Below are 20,131 nucleotides of genomic sequence, written 5' to 3' on the forward strand. Positions count from 1 at the left end.
GTGTCTAGTTAACCTGATCCTAGTTCTGGTTTCTAATGTATGCATCCTGGTGTCTAGTTAACCTGATCATACTTCTGGTTTCTAATGTATGCATCCTGGTGTCTAGTTAACCTGATCCTAGTTCTGGTTTCTAGTGTATGCATCCTGGTGTCTAGTTTTCACCAGGATGCTGAGGACCCAGCTCAGATCTTTATGCATACACAGCAAATACTTTACTCACTGAGGAAAATTTAGAACAAAACCCAACCCCTAGCAATATTATAGAATGCCTGTCATTTCTATCTCTGACTATCTCCATCTCTCTGTCTCCCTCTATCTGTCTTTTTCTCTCTGCCTCTGTCTGTACATGTATGTGTTTCCATGTGCAGACAATGGATATATTTCTGCCAAGATCTTTCATTTGAGAAAGAAATTCATATACCAAACTTCCCATTGTCTTTGAGATGTCTCAACAGAACACATGCCCTTTTCCAGATAGATACATAGATAGATAGATTATAGATAGATAGATAGATAGACAGATAGATAAGTATAGTAGTGTTAGTAGTTGTTGTTGGTATTTCTTTTGTTCGGTAAATTTCTTACCATCTGGTTTCTCATTACCCATTGTCTAGGTTTGTATTGCTGTGATAAAGAACATGACCAGAGGCATCTTGAAGAGGAAAGATTTATTTTAATTTTTGCATTCCAGGTAATAGACCATCATGGAGGGAAGTCAGAATAGGAACTAGAAGGCAGGAAATGAAGCAGAAGCTCTGGAGGAACACTGCCTACTATCTTTCTCCCTTTAGCTTGCTCAGCCTAATTTCTTTATACCACCTAGCACTTCGTGCCTAGGGATGGTACCAACCACAGTAGAATGCACCATCCCACATCAATCAAGAAAATGCTCTCCAGACTTCCTCTAGGTCAATCTTATGATGCAGTTAACATGACCTCTTCCTGCTTTGTATCCCTGCTTATGTTGAAATGACAGAAGCTATTTAGCACATACATAAAGAAGAAAGAATAAAAAACAAAATAACAACATCAACAAAGCCCCCAGATTTTCACTACCTTATTGTTCTGGCTGGGTTTTTGTGCCAACTTGACACAAGCTAGAGTTCTTGTCAAGGAGCCTCTGTTGAGGAAATTCCTCCATGAGATTCAGGTTTAAAGCATTTTATCAATTAGTAATCAAGCAGGGAGTGCCCAGCCCATTATGGGTGGTGCCATCCCTGGGCTGGTGGGCCTGGGTTCTATAAGAAAGCAGGCTGAGCAAGCCAGGGGAAGCAAGCCAGTAAGCAGCACCCCTCCATGGCTTTGCATCAGCTCCTGCCTCCAAGTTGCTGCCCTGTGTGAGTGAGTACCTGTCCTGACTTCCTTTGGTGATGAACAGTAATGTGGAAGTGTAAGCTGAATAACTTCTTTCCTCCCCAACTTGCTTCCTGGTCACGATGTTTTGTGCAGGAATACAAACCTTGACTAAGGTAAGAATAGACTTAAGGTAAAAGTATATAAACTAATTCCCTGCCATTCACATCACTCATAAGAATTTTGACCTGGAAGCCATGGTGTCACAGGAGTAGGCATGGTGAGGACTTCTTCTGAAATACAGCATGACAGAGTATTGGGCTTGACCTACACAGTGGAAGTGATGTTGCCTTTGGGCAACAGTGGCTTTCCCCTGAAGGGTTCCTAGAATAAATTCTAGTCATCCTTTAGTTGGAGATTTCTCTCTTTTCCTGAACTTGATATAATGAAATCTATTCACCCAGAAGAACATGCATTGACCTTTCCCCTAAACCTCATCTCACCCTGTTGTACATGGCTCAGAACAAGAGAATAAGTAAGTATGTGGCTGGATACGGGAATAAGAAAGAATGCCATGCATTTTGGATACCCATATTCCATTCAGTGGCTCCATGGTTCTGCTTCTCCTGTGTCGGTCTCTGCTGCCTGTGTCTCCTCAGGTGTTAACTACTCCCCTCACGAAACCACTGTTCTTTCCATCAGAGGCTACAACTCTTTGCCTGTCTGCTTTGCTCCCCACCACCAGCATGCTTCTTATCCCAGTGGAAACTGAGCAACTGTCTAAAATGTGAATTCACACTTCCATTTCACGGAGTTTAATGCTTTTCATACTTCCTTTTGACACATGAGGTAAAGATGAAACACCATGATCTTTGCACATAAAGATTGTATGGACTTACACATCCTGCCCTCTCCCTTATCCTATATGTATTTCCTTTTTCAGGGACCTTGGTGTTGCTCCAGGTCATTTGCACAAAGCAGCCTCATCTGCTGGAAGTGGTCTTCCTTCTCAGAAGCTATTACTCTCATTCATTCTTTTTAGTTCAAAATTTTAAGCATCACCATTGGAAAGTGCTCATGGGACAATCTCTATGAGGTCGTATTTTGCTCAGATATGATCATATGGCTATACCACCCTGTATGTTATCCCAGGCTGATTTGGATGGACTTGTGCATCATTTGATTACTTGTGGAATGTGCCTTGCTTGTGGAAGGTGCCTCCTGAAGAAAACATATCAGAGCTCCAATGGAAATCATCCTGGAAATTCATTCTCACTAGATTTTCCATGCAATTTAAAAATATTTAAATGATATTACTGACTACTTTAATTTCCTTATCTTCTTTAATAGACAAGGCAGTATGGTACTCTGGAATGCTGCTGAAAGTTTAGTGTTGGACTCAGTTGTGAGTAGTTTATTTAAACTTTGTAACCCTCTCATGTTTTGTGTGTTTTTAAAAATATCTTAAAATTAATTATTTTATTTTATTTTATTTTATGTGTATGAATACTTTGCCTGCATATATGTATATGTACCATGTACTTGCTTGATGCCTTTGGAGGCCAGAAGAGGGCATCTGATTCCCTGGAACTGGAGTCATGTAAGCCACTATTGTAGGTGCTGAGATCTCAATCCAGCTCCTCTGTAAGAGCAACAAGGCTTTTTACCTGCTGAGCCCTCTCTTCAGCCATGTTTATTTAAATTTTTTGAAAATTAATTTTTAATCTTTGTGTGTGTGTGTGTGTGTGTGTGTGTGTGTGTGTGTGTGCATGCCCATGTGTATCCATGTGCACTGTAGTACCACACTGTATACATGGAGATCAGAAGACAACTTGCTTCATGAAGTTGGTTCTCTCCTTGCACCAGTTGGGCCACCAGGATTTAACTCAGGTCACCGTGCTCTGCAGCAGGCACCTCTATGTTCTGAGCCACCTCATTGGTTGTTTGCTCTTTTGTGTCACATACTTAACATATTCAGCACCATGCTCCTGCAAGTTCTGGTGGCTTATATATATGAATTATTAATTTAGTTTTTTAGTATTTTAAGTTGTTCCTTTAATTAACATGAGCCAGCCATGTTCATTCCACTGATGAAGTATCTTCTCTGTGGAGGTCACTGTGCAAAATGACGTAATGGGAGGCATTAACCTTTAAGTATGTCACCAGTATGTTTGGAAAATTATACCTTGTATAGTAAAAGTTAGAGAATGTATAATTTTTTGTTATCAAAAATTTATAGCCGGGCGGTGGTGGCGCACGCCTTTAATCCCAGCACTTGGGAGGCAGAGGCAGGCGGATTTCTGAGTTCGAGGCCAGCCTGGTCTCCAGAGTGAGTTCCAGGACAGCCAGGGCTATACAGAGAAACTCTGTCTCGAAAAAAAACAAAAAAAAAAAAAAAAAATATGTAATTGGATATGTGAATTCATGGACAACACAAGACTGGCACTCCTTAAGGGGCTGAAAAGACATACAGGATTTCCAAGGGATGGGGCAAATGTAGATGAGATGGCTCTTAAGTTATGGTCACTGTAACTTGTGAGTTATTTTTGGTGACCTGTGGCAAAGACACCAGGACAGACTTCATTGGTCTTACCTGTATGTTAGTCATTCACTAATTCTCTCCAGTTTACAGACTCCTGTGGCTGCTCTCGGGTAAGTCTGTGTCACCACTGTGTGAATAAGCCCTGTCTGGCTGTGAGGCCTGTAGAGCTCAGCCACTGCCTGTCTGAAAGTTCTTAATTGTTTTTATTTTTAGACTTTTTTTTTCAGATACACAGTTTTTGGGGAGGTACCATATGATAGAACTACTTATAAGAAAATATTAAAGACACATCTCTCTTTGTAGTTACTCTGGACAGAAATTTGATCCTATTTTTTGTGTTTGAGATGTTTTAATTTAGTTCACGAAAAATAAATGGACTCTGGAAATATGTATCTAAGTAGATTGAAAGATGCAAAAATCAAATTTTGGAACCCTTCACTTATCTCATCCTTCCACAGAAGAAAAGCTACTGTCTTGAGGACAGCTAAGTGACCACCTGGGCTTTATGACTGACCACAGAGCCAACAACTGTTTGTTTTGGCTGCAGCTATTTTCTATTTTAGCTTTTACAGTATTTCCCAGAGGGAAACTTAAAAAGTTAGTGTGGGAACCCGAAAGGCCACAGTTTCTCAATGTTTGCTCTCACCCATTGAGTCAGTGTGTCTGAAATCCCTTTACAGTGGTCAATGCAGCAAATGGGCAGAGAAAGCTCTGTTGGGAGTTGGAGGGAGGGTCCCCAGCATGCTGCCTTTCTGACTCTGTTAAAAAGAAATGCTTATCTTTTAGCCATTGCTAGAAGACAGGACTTAGACTAAACTGTCTACTAACAATGGCAGTAATATTAGCTGGTTGGCCATTTGCTTAGCCTGTCCAGCTTTTCACCATTGAACAGGTTTGCTTATGTAGGTCCCACCACCTCCTTCTGATCTACGAAATAATAGATCTACAACAGTAGTAGTGTAACCTGTCCCAGAGGACCGTTGTCTGCTTCATTACTGTGCTTCTCTGAGACAGTGGGAGTCACTAATTCTTCTGGTCTTGCCTTAAGTTAGTAGAGGCTTACTGAAGCATGGGCATCTCAGGTCCCAGCCCTTCCTCTTGTGTGTATGCTATGTGCATGTGCTTATATGGATGCGTGTATGTGTATGCCTACATACGGAAGCCAGAAGTGAATGTTGGTATCTTCCTCAGTCACTAATTTATTTTTTTGAGAGAGGATCTTTTATTGAAACTGAAGACTATAAATTTGGCTTTGCACTAAGAATCTATATGGATCACTTTCATCCTCCACCCATGGCATGCCTGTCTGTCTGTCTGTCTGTCTGTCAGTCTGTCTGTCTGTCTGTCTGTCTGTCTTTGGGTAGTGGTGGGGTGTTCAGTGCATGTGTATATTCATGTTTGCATGTATGTGTGTACAAGGGTCTGCCCTTGTACACATGTGGAGACCAGAAGGTGACATCAGAAACCTTCATTGCTCTTCACCTTATTCCTTGAGACAGAGTCTCTCATTGAACCCAGACTCTCTGGCATGGAAGGGTTAGCCTAGCAATCACTTTATTCTAGGAGTCTACCATCCCTGGTTTCCAAGGCTGGATTGACATGCAACATCCAACTTTTACCTGGCTTCTGGAAATATAAATTCTTGTTCTCAAACTTGCTCAGAAAGTGCTATACTCATAAAGCTAGCTTTTGAATCCCAGTTTGTGAATATATATACATATATATACATGTATATATATGTATATATATATATATATTTTTTTTTTTTCCCCAAGACAGGGTTTCTTTGTATAGCCCCGACTGTCCTGGAACTCACTCTGTAGACCAGACTGGCCTTGAACTCAGAAATCGGCCTGCCTCTGCCTCCCAAGTCCTGGGATTAAAGGCATGTGCTACCACTGCCCGGCATAGTTCTTGAATTCTTAACATCTTCAGAAACAAGAATTTGGTCCTTTAGGATAGTGGTGAAAAAACTGCCATATCTGACTCTTTTTTGAATTGTGTTCCCTTGTGATTAACAATTTTTTTCATTGAATTAAGAAAGAAAGAAACTTCTTTTTTTTTTTTTTTTTTTTAAAGATTTATTTATTTATTACATGTAAGTACACTGTAGCTGTCTTCAGACACACCAGAAGAGGGCATCAGATCTCATCACGGGTGGTTGTGAGCCACCATGTGGTCGCTGGGATTTGAACTCATGACCTTCCAAAGAGCAGTCAGTGCTCTTCCCCGCTGAGCCATCTCACCAGCCCGAAAGAAAGAAACTTCTTTATTCAGTTAACTTTGCTCTTGTAACCTCATCCTTCTTAAATCTGAAAGCCCATCTTGGAAACTGTTCTACAGGAATTCTTCTGACTGATCCTTAATGGCCTCTGACTTATACAGAGGCAGTTGTCATCATTACAACAGTTATAACTGAGTAACTCATAGCAGTTGTTAGTTTTGAATACAGATCAAGGCATAGTTTCTCTTCTAGTACATTTGAATAGAGTTTTCATGCCTTCGGATATAAAGTGCCTACTTAGTAGATGTTGACTTTGGGATAGCATTTCTAGATGGTAAGTGAAGAAGCTGCAGGCTCTCTTTTCCTGACCTTCAGCTCTGGCTTTCATTATGAACAATGATGAGCTACGATGCAGTGAGGACTGGAGGTGCTTGTATGATTTTACACAGTCACTTGCCAGAGACTGCATGATGCATAACCCTCTTTTTCTTGTTCCTTCTCTTCTGGTTTCTGTGAAAAGACAAGCAGGGACTATAAAGCTCTCTGCAGGACAAAGACTCTCCTGCATTTTAGGTAATGCACTGTAATTATTCCCTCTCAAGTTGCTTTTCATGTTAGCAGCTCCTTCTTGAAACATTTCAGTATCATGTAACAGGAAAGCTGCCAGAGATGGCGAAACTGTAGAGCAGATTTTAAATTTCAGTGAATCCTTTAATATTGGTGTGTGTATGTGTGTGTGTGTGTGTGTGTGTATGTTTGTGTGTCTGTCGTGTGTGTGTGTCTGTATAGGAGTGTGTTTGTGTATGTATGTCTCTCTGTGTGTGTGTGTCTGTGTGTGTTTCTGAAACAATGTAGGTGAAGAGTATTCTAATTAAAAGAATTAGAGATTCTTTTCAGATTTCAGTTTGGAAAATCAGAGGGAAATGGAGCAGTTTAGAAGAGAAGAAAGAGCTGGCAAGGGGTGTTAACAGGATGGCATCACAGGACAGGAGTGCAGAGGGAAGGAGCAAGCAAAAAAGAAATAGGTGGGAGGGGGTGGTAGGATGGATGAGAAGTCAGAGTGGTGAGGGCAAGACTGAGAAAGGCTGTGTGGGAAGTTCCATGGTCCTGAAGTTTACAAGCATTCCCGTGTTAACACTGTCATCTCAGTTTTAGCCTTCAAAAATGTTCTTTTCACACATTTCTAGTTGGATTCTTCCCACTGTCTCATACAGAAAGGAGGGAATCTGTGCAAAGAAAACAATTCACTCTCTTACTCAGCCCTCCAAGGCACATTGCATCAGTCAGTCCCCCTACCAGCCTCAAGGAGACAAGGGGATTAAAGCAGAGACTGGGTCAATTATTTGTGTAGGGTGAAAAGCTGAACTGGTGTGCACTGAGTGCAGAAAACTTAGGCCCTAGTAAGAAAGCAAAGTGGATTATGTGGTTACACATCTAAACCAGACTGTGATCTTGTTGCTTTGGTTTTCTGTGCCACACAGAGGAACACAGAAATTTTATGGCCAAAGAAATGTCCAAGTGCTTCTCTCTCAACTTGCCACCCCCCAAAATGTATATTAGTGAGATTTAATTATAGAATAGGGAATCTAGTCTTTAATTTTAATCTGTATCAGATAACTTCTATGGAAACTTGACTCCAGAGAAGGAAAAATCCCTCTAATCAAGTTTAGGAAATGTTTTTGATTTGTATCTGTCCTTCCTCCCTCCCTCCCTCTTGCCTTCCATCTCTTCCTGTCACCCTTCCCCCTATTCTTTCTGCTTCTCTGCTATTATATGAAATTTTTCCTAGTTGTTCTCTGAAATCAAGATGTTTTTTAGTTTTCAACTATAAATTCAAAGTTCTTCTCTGGGCATTGAGAGAAATTTTATCCTGAAGAGTGTCATTGAAGCAGTTATGATTTCTCAAGGACTGAGAGGGATTCTAAGTACTGGGAGCCTGCTGTGTAGGATCTCAAATTCTTCCAAGATGTAATTTCTGTCCTTTTGTTTTGGAGTTTGGAATATAAATTGCCTTTTCTTATAACATATGTCTCATTCTGTCTTTAGAAATGATGGAGTTGGAAAGCTTTATTAGAAGAGAAATATCATCTTAAGGCATAATAGAATGTACAAACTTGAAAAATCACCAGTAGGCCATGTTCATGCTATGCAAAATGGAGGTTCTTTTGCCAATCAGAATTGTCCCAATAGTAGAGTTATTTAGAAGAATTCTTCAGATTGAGATAAAGGTCATTTTAAATTTTTCAAGTTTTTCTTTTTGCTGATTCTAAAAACAATTGTTATTGTTTTCTATATTTTTGCTTACTTGGTTAACTTCAAGGTTTTAGTAGTCATTTCCCTCCCTGAATCCTATGGGCTGAGATCTGGACAAAAGTAGTTTCTGTTATATCTGGAGGAAGGTGGGAGGGAGGGAGGCAGGGAGGCAGGGAGGGAGTGAGGTAGGGAGGAAGGGAGAGAGGGAGGGAGGCAGGGAAGAAGGGAGTGAGAGAGGGAGGAAGGGAGAGAAGGAGGGAGGAAGGGAGAGAGGGAGGTAGGGAGGGAGGAAGGGAGAGAGGGAGGGAGGAAGCCAGAGAGGGAGGAAGGCAGGGAGAGAGGGAGGGAGGAAGGGAAGAAGGGAGTGAGGGAGGGAGGCAGGGAGAGAGGGAGGGAGGCAGGGAGGAAGGGAGGAAGGGAGAGAGGGAGGGAGGAAGGGAGGGAGGGAGGAAGGGAGAGAGGGAGGAAGTGAGGGAGGGAAGGAAGGAGGGAGGCAGGAAGGGAGGGAAGGAGGAAGAGAAGAAGGGAGAGAGGGAGGGAGGGAAGGAAGAAGGGAGGCAGGAAGGGAGGGAAGGAGGAAGAGAAGAAGGGAGAGAGGGAGGGAGGGACAGACAGGCAAAACCAAGAAATGTTTCTTAAACTTGATCAGAGGGATTTCTGCTTCTTGGGAGTCTAGTTATCATAGAATTTTTTGGTACAGGTTAAAATTAAAAACTGGATTTACTATTGTTTTATAATTTAATCTCCCTAATCCTATTTCTGATATAACTTCTCAGAGAGGTTGTATTAGTGAACATTTGCCTAATTTTGCTATATATAGCAATTTAGCTGCAGGCTGAATTCTCTAAACTTCATTCTGGACTTTTGGGCAGACAATGTAAGTGTAACCCCAACCTTTCTTAGAGGTTTTCGATTAAATAAGCAAACCAGTTAAGTTCAGTAAGAGATACTGGAAGTGAAGGATTTAAAAAATACCCAGCATGATACCAGGTATGTTAATTGGACACATAGAAAGGGCTAGCATCTCATTAGACACAGGAAGGCTGTACCAACATAGAGTTCAAAAGAATGAATTCCAAGCAAAATAAAATCCAGTTTGGAAAGACTGAGGCAAACAGCATGTTGGGATTTTTCTTTGGAACAGAAGGAAGTCTGTTGTATCTGGAGACTGTAAATGGACAAAGGGGCTCAAGAGAGCAGGTGTGGATCTTGCTAAACCCTTGAAACTCTAAACTCTTGAAAGAGTTTGGATTTCATTTTTACTGTAATGTGAGGAGAAGGAAAGGTAAATTATAACTTTTAAAAGTCTGGTGCCAGTCAAAAAATAGTGTAGTGCCGCTAGCATGGACATCATGAAACCCATTACCAAACCATTCTGATTGGTTGTTGTGCTCAGGATCAGTCTGGTAAAGGTCATGAGCAGGCAAATAAGGGTTGAGGAATGAGCTTGAAGCAGTTGGTGGTAAATTTCATGACTGGGAAAATCAATGTCATTAATGATCTCAGTTTTACTCCCCCAAGTATTATATCTCCACTTAGATAAAAGAAGGTATGGGCAAAGAGGCTTAATAAAGAAGAAATGAAAATTTTGCAAAGTATGAACCATACATTGGCTTTGCCTTCAACTCATAGGGGATAGATAGTAACAAATACATAGATCAATTTCAAACAAAGAAAAAGAATGATCTTAAATAGACTGGTGGCCAAATATTGGCTTCTGTTTTCACTCCAAACTCCAATACTCTCTTTAGTGTCTGTCTGTGCATGTGCGCACCTCTGTATGCCTGCTTGTGTATGTGTGTATGAACACACACACACACACAAGAGAGTAAACTCATATGTGCATGTGTGTACATTCATATGTGCATGTGTCACATTCATGCATGTGTGTACATTCATATGTGCATGTGTGCACATTCATGCATGTGCAGGTATTGCACCTGTGCATGTGTTTAGGGTCCAGAAAATGATGTCTACTGTCTGCTCTGTCATTCTTTAATTCTATCAAGACAGGGTTATACTGGTTGACCAGTAAGTTCTAGCCATCCCATTGTCACCTGTTTCATCAATGGGATTGCAGTTACATCTGAAGTCATACTTAGCTCTTTTCATATGGGTGATGGGGACTCAAAATCAGGCCCCCACTTTCATAAAGCAAGCACCTTTATGCATTGAATTAACTCTGGCCAGATATTTTGGTGGTTACCTTTTAAGCTGCCTAGGCATGAAAATATTTACTGTATGCAGCCTTTAATTTTTTGCATATTAGGATTCTAATAGTTATTTTATTTATATCAGGAAATCTAACTGAATACTAAAAGGTGACTTTTCACTGCTTTGGTGCCTCTGTAGCTTTTTACGTGGTCTTAAGAATACACAGAGGTATGTGTCTTATTAGATATGAAAAGTGTTTATTTTTATCTGTACTCTTCTCCATAGGAACATTGTCAGTCTCTGATGGTGTACTCCTAGGATGGAAGAAACACCTTTGTGGTGGTTTATCTGTTCTCTTGTGTATGCCTGTATATTTGGTTTGAAGATTTCCCAGGCCTGTTTGTGTCTGCATGTGCTCACCACTTGAAATGATAGATTGAAGAAAGCTGATGCATGGGAGCCTCATCTAGCACACTGAGGATCTGAATGGAGTGAAGCAAAAGAGAGAGAGAGATCACTTTGGGATTCTTGGGCTGGGACATGTGTCTTACCTTCACACTTTGACTAGGTTGGAAAGCATACTGTTTACAATCCCCATTTGTAGCGTCTGTCTAGACTTGAATTTCTGAGTGACTGTCCTCTACAGACCTTCAGGCTTACGCAAATGCTCTACTCTGGCTGTTCTAGCCTAAACTTTTATAAGTCTCATAAAAATAACATAAGTCTATTTCCAAAAGTCTTTCTTTTCTCATTGGATATGAATAGATATAGTATAAGGGATGTGTCGTGTGTGTGTATGTGTATGTGTTGCATATTCATCTTTTGCTCTTTTCTATCCCTCTGGAGATGGTTAAAACACCTTTTGTTCATACACGTGCAGAACTACAGAAACATTTTGCTTGTTTGATTTTTAATCACCAGATACCCACCACTCTGTTTAAAAAGTTCTAGTTCTTTGTGATCTTTCTGTACCACATGGACTGACTGAATGAAAATAGACTCGATAGAAAGTCAGCTTTGTGAGCTGACTGTTCTTGTTGGAGCAGGAGGAAGAAAGAACTGCACACATATTTAGAGACATTGGTTCAATGCATGGAGCTCAGGCATCACTCTAGAAGGCCCAAGGGCTTTTTCCTTAGACTCATGGCAGCACATTAATTTCCCAGGAGCACCAACATGTTTTTTCCTACCTCTCATTTTCTCATAACTATATAGTCAAATTGAATGAAGATGTAAAAACAGAAATCTGAGTAGCTTTTATTAAGTCAAATACTAGTATTTGAAAAAAATAAAAACAATGCCAATCTCTTTGGTATTATTTTTCATAAGAAAAACCTGTGGGGCTGTGATTTTTAAACAAATTAGTAATTATTTTACAGGTTTTATTTTATTTACTTTTGTGATTGATTTGTTGTTTGGATACTTAAATCAGTAGAAGAGTCCACGGCCATGATTGTAATAAAACAAAGAAGAACAAATACATTCATTCTCAATCTTAATTTCCTGTGTCACATAGGTTCTCAACCTTCCAAATGCTGTGACCCTTTAATAAAGTTCCTTGACTTGTGGTGACACCCCAACCATAAAAATTATTTTTGTTGCTACTCATAACTGTAATTTTGCTACTGTGATGAATTGTAATATAACTATTTTTGGAGATAGAAGGTTGCTAAAGGTGTCGTGACCTACAGGTTGAGAACTACTGTCATACGGTGTTGACAGAACTTAGAATTGATATACTGTTTGTTTGCTGAGGAGTTAAATTGTGCACCTGTGTTTTTGCAAGCTGAAGGAAAATGTAGATGAGTGTTTTCCCTTTCCACCTTTACACAAGTTCTGGGAATTGAACTCTTTATTTCTAACCTTCTTTCTCCACTGATCCACTGATTACTGTCCTGGGAACCTCAGAATATTTATTTTGTATAGGGATTCTGAGACTAAAAAATTTAGGATCCATTGCTTAAATCAAGACTTTTATAAAGATATGTTGCTATATGGGTAAGTGTGACTCTAAAAAATTGTCAGGTTTATACCTTCCAATCTTGTATAATTCCATCAAATTATTCTTTCTCAGAACTACCGAAGTTAATTCCAATTACAGGTTGATTTTATTGTTTCTACAGTTTAGAGCATTTGTGAGCTGACTATTATGGCCACCTTGTCATCTAGTTAGTAATTAAATAATCATTTATAAATATCTAAAACATTTAAATGTTTAGCATGCTCTTCTATATACACACTTGTTGGGTTGGTGCATATCAGTAGTTTTGGACTTTAGAATCCCAAATCCATGGTTTGTTATTGCTCCTGAGATACATTTCTGTTTAGTAGCTAGCATGGTGTCCCGTTTCCTGCTTGGAATGGCTTCTATTCTTTTTCTCTTGTGGATATTATATAGCTGTTTGTGCTATGTGAGTAAAATTCCTGTACTCACCAGTGTGCTTCCAGCCCAGACTGTCTGTGTTAGCGCCTATGCTGTCCCTTGTTGCTGGTGACCACTTCACTTTGCCATTCTGCATGTCTTGTCCCCCACACTCTGTTGTCGAGGTCTCTTCCTTCTTCTTTTGCATCTGTGTACCCATTCCATTCTAAGCAGTTCACGGAAGGCTTCAGTCATCAGGCTGAGCCAAACAGCCACCTCCTTACTCCCTGTCCCCACCCTCAAGGGTACTAGGTTACTCTAAGGTTTTTTTTTTGGAACTTTTTAAGAATTTTAATTTCTATGTGTAGCATTTCTCTACCTCATGCTTTTCTTTTAAATGTACCGTGTGGTTTCACCCTTAGGACAAATCAGTCATGTGAGAGAGTGCTATCTTTTTTAAAAAATTAAATATATTTGTGTGTGTGTGTGTGTGTGTGTGTGTGTATATGTGTGCGTGCGTGTGTGTGTGTGTGTGTGTGTGTGTGTGAGTACATGTTCAAATGCACACATGTCAGCTAGAGCACAGCCTGCAGCAGTCAATCTCCTCTCTCCACCATATGAGATCGGGGATTGAACTCAGTTCTTCAGGCTTGGCAGTAAATGCCTTTATATCCTCTGCTTTCTAGGTGGTTGTCCTTCGTATTGTCTTGATGGAGGATAGCCCTTATAATGAATCACCATGGCACTTAATTATAATGTGTATACAAATACCATATAATGAAACACCAGAATCAAAACTTCACAAACTATGAGCCCGTTCTGGGAAAGACCCTTGCGTATTTTTGTGAAAAAAAAAAAAATGTTGACAGGCCTGTCAGATTGCGGAAGGTCTGTACAGGCAGTGAAAGGTGAAGGGAACCCTGCCCTTTCAATCAAAAGCATGTAAAGATGTAACTTCTGAGTTTATCTCTTAATTTGTAAGGCATCTTAAGTACTTTGAATAACCAGCTTAGTGAAATACTATGTTTGCATGCCAAAGTCTGAAAATACATACCTTTGCATCTATACACAGAAGAGTTTTTAAGGAAAGCATGGGGATTTGTAGTTTTTCTGTAAGTGTGATAATCTAAAGTAGTGTAAAGTTATTTCTAAATAACGTTAGTAATTAAATTAGTAGTAAATCTATGATATGCATTAAATCCTATGTATTAGACAATGTTGGTGAATAAAACACTTGCTTTCTTTGGCAATGAGGACTTTTTAAAAGGCCAGTAACTTGCATTAAATATCAACTATACTTCAATTAATGATGATGGTATTTCTTCACAGTACCCTCCCCCCTTCCACAGTCCCACCCTTACAAATCCTTCTCCCCATTGCTCCCTCCCTTTCTTCTGAGGAGAAGGGGAATCACCCTGCCCCCACCCCTAGGGTACCACCAAGGCCCTGGGACGTTTCCTATGAGCAGGACTAGGTTCATCCTCTCCTACTGAGGCCCAAGTAGGCAGTCCACCTGGGGAATGGGCTCCAATGGCAGGGACCAGAGTCAGAGACAGCCCCCCATTGCAATTGTTAGGGAACTCCCATGAATCCCAAGCTGCACTTCGGTTACAAGCGTGTAGGGCCTAGGTCCATCCCTTGCATGCTCCCTGATTTGTGATTCAGTCTCTGTGAGCCCCCCATGGGCCCAGGTTCCCCGGCTCTGTAGGTCTTCTGGTGTTATTGACTCTTCTGGCTTCCACAATTCTATTCTTTCTTCCATGAGAGTTTTGGAGCTCCATATGCTTGCTTGTGGGTCTCTGCATCTGTTTTCATTTGTTGCTAGATGAAATCTCTCAGGGGACAGTTACCCTAGGCTCCTGTCTACATAGCAGAGTATCATTAATAGTGTCAGGGGTTGGCTCTCTTCCAAGGGTTGGCTCTCAAGTTGGGCCAGTCATTAGGTTGGCCATTCCTTCAGTTTTTGCTCTATCTTTATCCTTGTACATCTGGTAGGTAGGACAAATTTGGGGTTGAAGATTTTAAGGGTAGTTTGATGTCTCCCTCCCTCCACTGAAAGTCGTGCCTGGCTATAGGAGATGACTTTTGTTTTTTGTTTGTTTGTTTGTTTTTTGTTTTTGTTTTTCGAGACAGGGTTTCTCTGTGCAGCCCTGGCTGTCTTGCAACTCACTCTGTAGACCAGGCTGGCCTTGAACTCAGAAATCTGCCTGCCTCTGCCTCCCAAGCACTGGGATTAAAGGCGTGTGCCACCACCACTCGGCAGGAGATGACTTTTATAGTACATATTTATCAATTTTGAATTACCACATTAGGGGCTGTGTATGTCTTTCAAGTTTTTGCTTATTGCCTGACTACCCTCTAGAAAGCTGCATTACTTACAAATCATGCAAAGACTTATGTTTAGGCACTTTTCCTTGACTGATGAATTGGAGAACTCTTTCCTCAAGTGACAAAGAAGTTATATTTAGGGAAGTATAAATGTGAGTTGGCATCATTAAGCCTTCAGATAGCCAAGCCTCCATCAAACACTACTGAACACTTATTTGAAATTTGAGGGAACAACAGTAAATAAGGTTTGGTTTTTAACATTGAGAGTGAGGGGCTTACATATGTAACATTTCCAGATATTAAATATAGAGGGCCAGTTGTTCTTGGATATTGTAGAAGTAATTTATTGAGGTTGATAAGAACACAGTGCTGGCTACATTTAAGTTGATGGAGGGAAGTCTGTGTCGGAGCTGCAGCTACACAGGAACCAACTGTGTAAATCGCCACTGTGTCAATTCTGTAGACAGGGCTTGCAGTTGTTCTGCTTGTTTCTCCTTTGCAGAACTGTTCAGTTAAAGCACAGAACTCAGCCACATAGAGGGCTCTGTGGAAATAAGACTGTTTATGCCAACCATTCCATAGAAGCGAATTATCAGCACTAATTTTCTTTATTATTTAACCTGTGTTGAGTGGCAGTAAAATGCCAAAATAGTTAAGATAAGCTTTTATTTCATGACTTTCGTCTTTCTAATGATCAAACTGGTAAGGACTAATGATGACTAACATTTGTTCATTCCATTTCTTTAATAAGAAAATGGTTGTAGCTTAAAATGCAAATGGCTGAAAATTGCTAAATGGTCTTAATGGTAAATATAATGCACTTTTAAAATCTGACACAAAGTGTATTTTATGCCACAGTTTATTTTATGATAGAAGAGGATTACTATTAGGAAGCTAATAAGTCTTTTGAGCTCTACATTTTAAAATTGGTAGTCAGGAGCTAAACTTGTGGAAATAAATATGTCATTTTCTTATAAAATGATTCATCATTGGATAAACAGGACACAGAAACAGGTATAGCTTTTCTAGGGTCTCAGGTCTGATCATGGTTAAGACCAGAAACTAGTCTAATTCAAATTGGCACATTGGAGAAACATTTTGATAACTTAGTTATTGATGTTAAGAATATGAAAATAGCAATGAATAAAAGCATTCTTTTTTCTGCAGATTAGGTTAAGATCCAGGATATCCTGTTTTGATTTGTTTGTTTTTTTCCATTTTGAAAGTTGTTTTCCAAAAATACACAGATGATTTTTTTTTATTCTATTAATGTACTGTCTGTGAGAATCAAGCTAAAATGTAATCCCAGTGTTTAAGAGAAGATGAAGACTGGGAGACATAAGTAAACAATAACAGGAATTACTGCTAATAATGTATGTGTATTCTGTACTTGACTGTACTGAAGTACTAGAAAAATTTGTCATCAAAGCTTGGGATCACAAAGGTCCCCTCTAGTGGCAATTGTCCAGATTGGAAATTTGATTTTTTATGTAGTTGAATCCTTCCTCTCTGAAGTATTTTTGTCTTTTGTCTATTTGTTTGAGCTCCAGGTTGTGGATTAATTGAGATCCATAGACCAGTAGTCACTGAGCTTTTTGGATATCTTGGTATAATTTATTATGTTTTAGAATAGGATACAAAAGGGTAGTTCTGCATTTCAGGAAAAGAGGGCCAAGTGCAGTGTAAGAAACCTTGTTTAAAAGTTAGTTCTGTAATATGACTCCTAATGTCATGCTGCTTGACAAAATGATATCGTAACATTTTTGGGTGGTTTATGAATTTATTCACATCTACTGTGCATGAGAATAACAGGACGTCTTTCTGGAGAGCTGCTTGCATTTGTATAGTAGACCTGTACCAACATCTCACAGTCATAGTCACTGTATGAAATTTGCATTTAGCAAAACAAAATCAGTGTTGGTGTTCTGAAGGTAGGATTCTGTCTGTGTCATTTACCTCACAAGATCCATGAGTTAATCATTACTTAGTCAAAGTGACTTTATACTTGATTTTGTTCAGCTTTGGAGGAGCATGGTAGTCAGTGCTAACTGGGATGGGATGGGGGGTTGTGTGTGCATGGAGGTCAGTACTAACTGGGATGGGATGGGGGTGTGTGCATGGTCAGTGCTAACTGGGATGGGGGTGTGTGCATGGAGGTCAGCGCTAACTGGGATGGGATGTGGTGTGTGCATGGTGGTCAGTGCTAACTGGGATGGGATGGGGGTGTGTGCATGGTCAGTGCTAACTGGGATGGGATGTGGTATGTGCACGGTGGTCAGTGCTAACTGGGATGGGATGGGGGGTGTGCATGGAGGTCAGTGCTAACTGGGATAGAATGGTTGTGTGCATGTAGGTCAGTGCTAACTGGGGTGGGGGTGTGTGCATGGTGGTCAGTGCTAACTGGGATGGGGTTGTGTGCAGGGTGTGTGTGCATGATGGTCAGCGCTAACTGGGATGGGATGGGGCGTATGCGTGGTGGTCAGTGCTAACTGGGATGGGATAGGAGTGTGTGCATGATGGTCAGCACTAACTGGGATGGGATGGGGGTATGTGCATGATGGTCAGTGCTAACTGGGATGGGATGGGGGTGTGTGCATGATGGTCAGCACTAACTGGGATGGGATGGGGGTATGTGCATGATGGTCAGCGCTAACTGGGATGGGATGGGGGTGTGTGCATGGTGGTCAGCACTAACTGGGATGGGATGGGGGTGTGCATGGAGGTCAGTGCTAACTGGAATGGGGGTGTGTGCATGATGGTCAGCGCTAACTGGGATGGAATGGGGGTGTGTGCATGGTGGTCAGTGCTAACTGGGATGGGATGGGGGTGTGTCCATGGTGGTCAGTGCTAACTGGGATGGGTGTGTTTGTCAGAATTAATCTTACTAAGATGACAGTTTTGAGTCAACAGTGCACCAACTATGTGCTAGAGTCAGCTTTAGAAAAGTTGGGCATTAGGGCTGGCAAGATGGCTCAGTGGGTAAAAGATTGATACCAAGTGTTTGATCTGAGTTTGATTCTTAGGTCCCACATACTAGAAGAAGAATACTGATTCTCTCAAGTGCCCGTTGACTCCAATCATGTGCCCTAGCATGTTTGTGCCTACATGTGTTCTCTCTCTCTCTCTCTCTCTCTCTCTCTCTCTCTCTCTCTCTCTCTATCTCTCTCTCTCTCATGTATATGTGTCACACATATAAAATAAAAATATTTAAAAATATAGAATGAAAGAAAAGTTGAATAGTATCTCCCATAACCTCTTTGCAAAGTATTCTTACTCCATGACTTGATGTTCTCAAGACTTAGTGAATGGCAAAATGCATATGCCTTAACTAAACAAAAATATTAGTATTTGAAGCTTGAAGTTATTCCATCTCCTTCAGTCTTCCATTTCTCTGTTTTAACATTTGTGTTAACAGAGAAAGCAAAAGAAGAAAGTACTGTCTGTGCATATCAAACCAATAAATCCACTTGTTTCATTTTCCAAAAGCTTACTAATTGGTAGGACTGGGGAAATTGTAGAGAGAGTTTTGAACATGAATCCTACTCCTGCTTGTCTACCATCTGACCCTAAGTCAGAAGCTATGTCTCATATTTCTATGTAGTAAATCAGGGTTAATAACAAGTTGTAGAGATGAATCATTTTTTTTGTCTAGCTTATGAAATGTTAGTAAGGAATGGATCTATATGGTGTCTTGACTGATGTTTTTTTATGGCCCTGCCCCAGAAGACATTTTAAAATTTAATATTTTCATAGAGTAGTATCCTTTTATAGTTGTATGATCCCTCTAGCTTATCAATGTTCATAGCTCTGTTATTTGTAATATCATTTCAGGTTCCTATATGGTTGTGGATGCCTCAAATCATGATCCTGGAGAAAAAGCCCGACTTCAGCTGCCTACCATGAAGGAGAATGACACCCACTGCATTGATTTCAGTTACCTGTTATATAGCCAGAAGGGGCTGAGCCCTGGCACTTTGAATATACTAGTTAGGGTGAATAAAGGACCTCTTGCTAATCCAATTTGGAATGTGACTGGATTCACTGGTCGGGACTGGCTCCGGGCTGAGCTAGCTGTGAGCACCTTTTGGCCCAATGAATACCAGGTAATCCACTGAAATTTTCTAGTATGTACTTTCATGTATTGGGTCTCTTTGTATGTGAAAAATATAGATATGAATACTGGTCCTGCATGACTAGGGTCCCTCCTTCTTCTTTCCCAGCTCCTCCTTCTTGAGGGGGAGTTTCAGTACTTTGGCACAGAACCTTCTAACTATAGAAAATATTTCCATTCGTAGAAAACAATAGTTCAGTCCACAATTTGTTGTCTACTTCGCAAAGGATTATTTATTTCTTATCTGTTGTACATATTTCTATGTCTTTCTACAGGAAGAAATAGCTTTGTGTTTTCCCATTAGACTGCAATATTCTGACTGGATTGGCTTACTGATTTCTTGAAAGTACCATTTGGGAAACAAACAGGACTTCGAATTTTGCAAAATATATGGTCTTTAATGGGGGCATTTGATTATTCTTTTTCTTAACTAAATGGAATATTTAAAACAGGCAAACAAACAAGGCAGGCTGTCAATAAGAACCTTGCATGATTTTTCTTGGAATGCTCAATCAGATTATGATGGAAGGATATAATGAATAATGTTAACTGCCAGTTCAGTGCTCTTGTGACAGAGTTTGCTTGGTTTAAGAGAGAAGTCCCATGCACCAGGTTGAAGACATACTTCCGCCTTACAAACTGTCAAGTTTAGTACTTATAAATACACAATCTTTCTGTAAGACTCAAAGCTTTTGTTATACATGAGATTTAAACCTTGTGGAAGATCTACCTCTTCATGGTTTACTATGGAGCTAATGAGAGTGCATTTACGTACAAGCATATTCCACAACAGCCAGTAGCATAATTATTTCATTCAAGTATTTCAAAAGGGAGCCCTTTCTTTATGGTTGTTACTCATTAATT

General features: G+C 40.2%; 1 protein-coding gene across 16 annotated transcripts in view; it reads left to right on the plus strand.

Moving 5' to 3' along the window:
• Ptprk (protein tyrosine phosphatase receptor type K) overlaps positions 1 to 20,131 on the plus strand; it is a 547,270-nt gene that overhangs the window by 175,504 nt on the left and 351,635 nt on the right. For all 16 annotated transcript variants that reach the window (XM_031380660.1, XM_031380676.1, XM_031380659.1 and 13 more), the window contains exon 3: positions 18,988 to 19,259. In XM_031380660.1, the coding sequence (XP_031236520.1) occupies positions 18,988 to 19,259 (272 nt within the window). The remainder of the gene's footprint in view (positions 1 to 18,987; positions 19,260 to 20,131) is intronic.

Source organism: Mastomys coucha, unplaced genomic scaffold (genome assembly GCF_008632895.1).
Source record: "Mastomys coucha isolate ucsf_1 unplaced genomic scaffold, UCSF_Mcou_1 pScaffold2, whole genome shotgun sequence".
Taxonomy (NCBI): domain Eukaryota; kingdom Metazoa; phylum Chordata; class Mammalia; order Rodentia; family Muridae; genus Mastomys; species Mastomys coucha.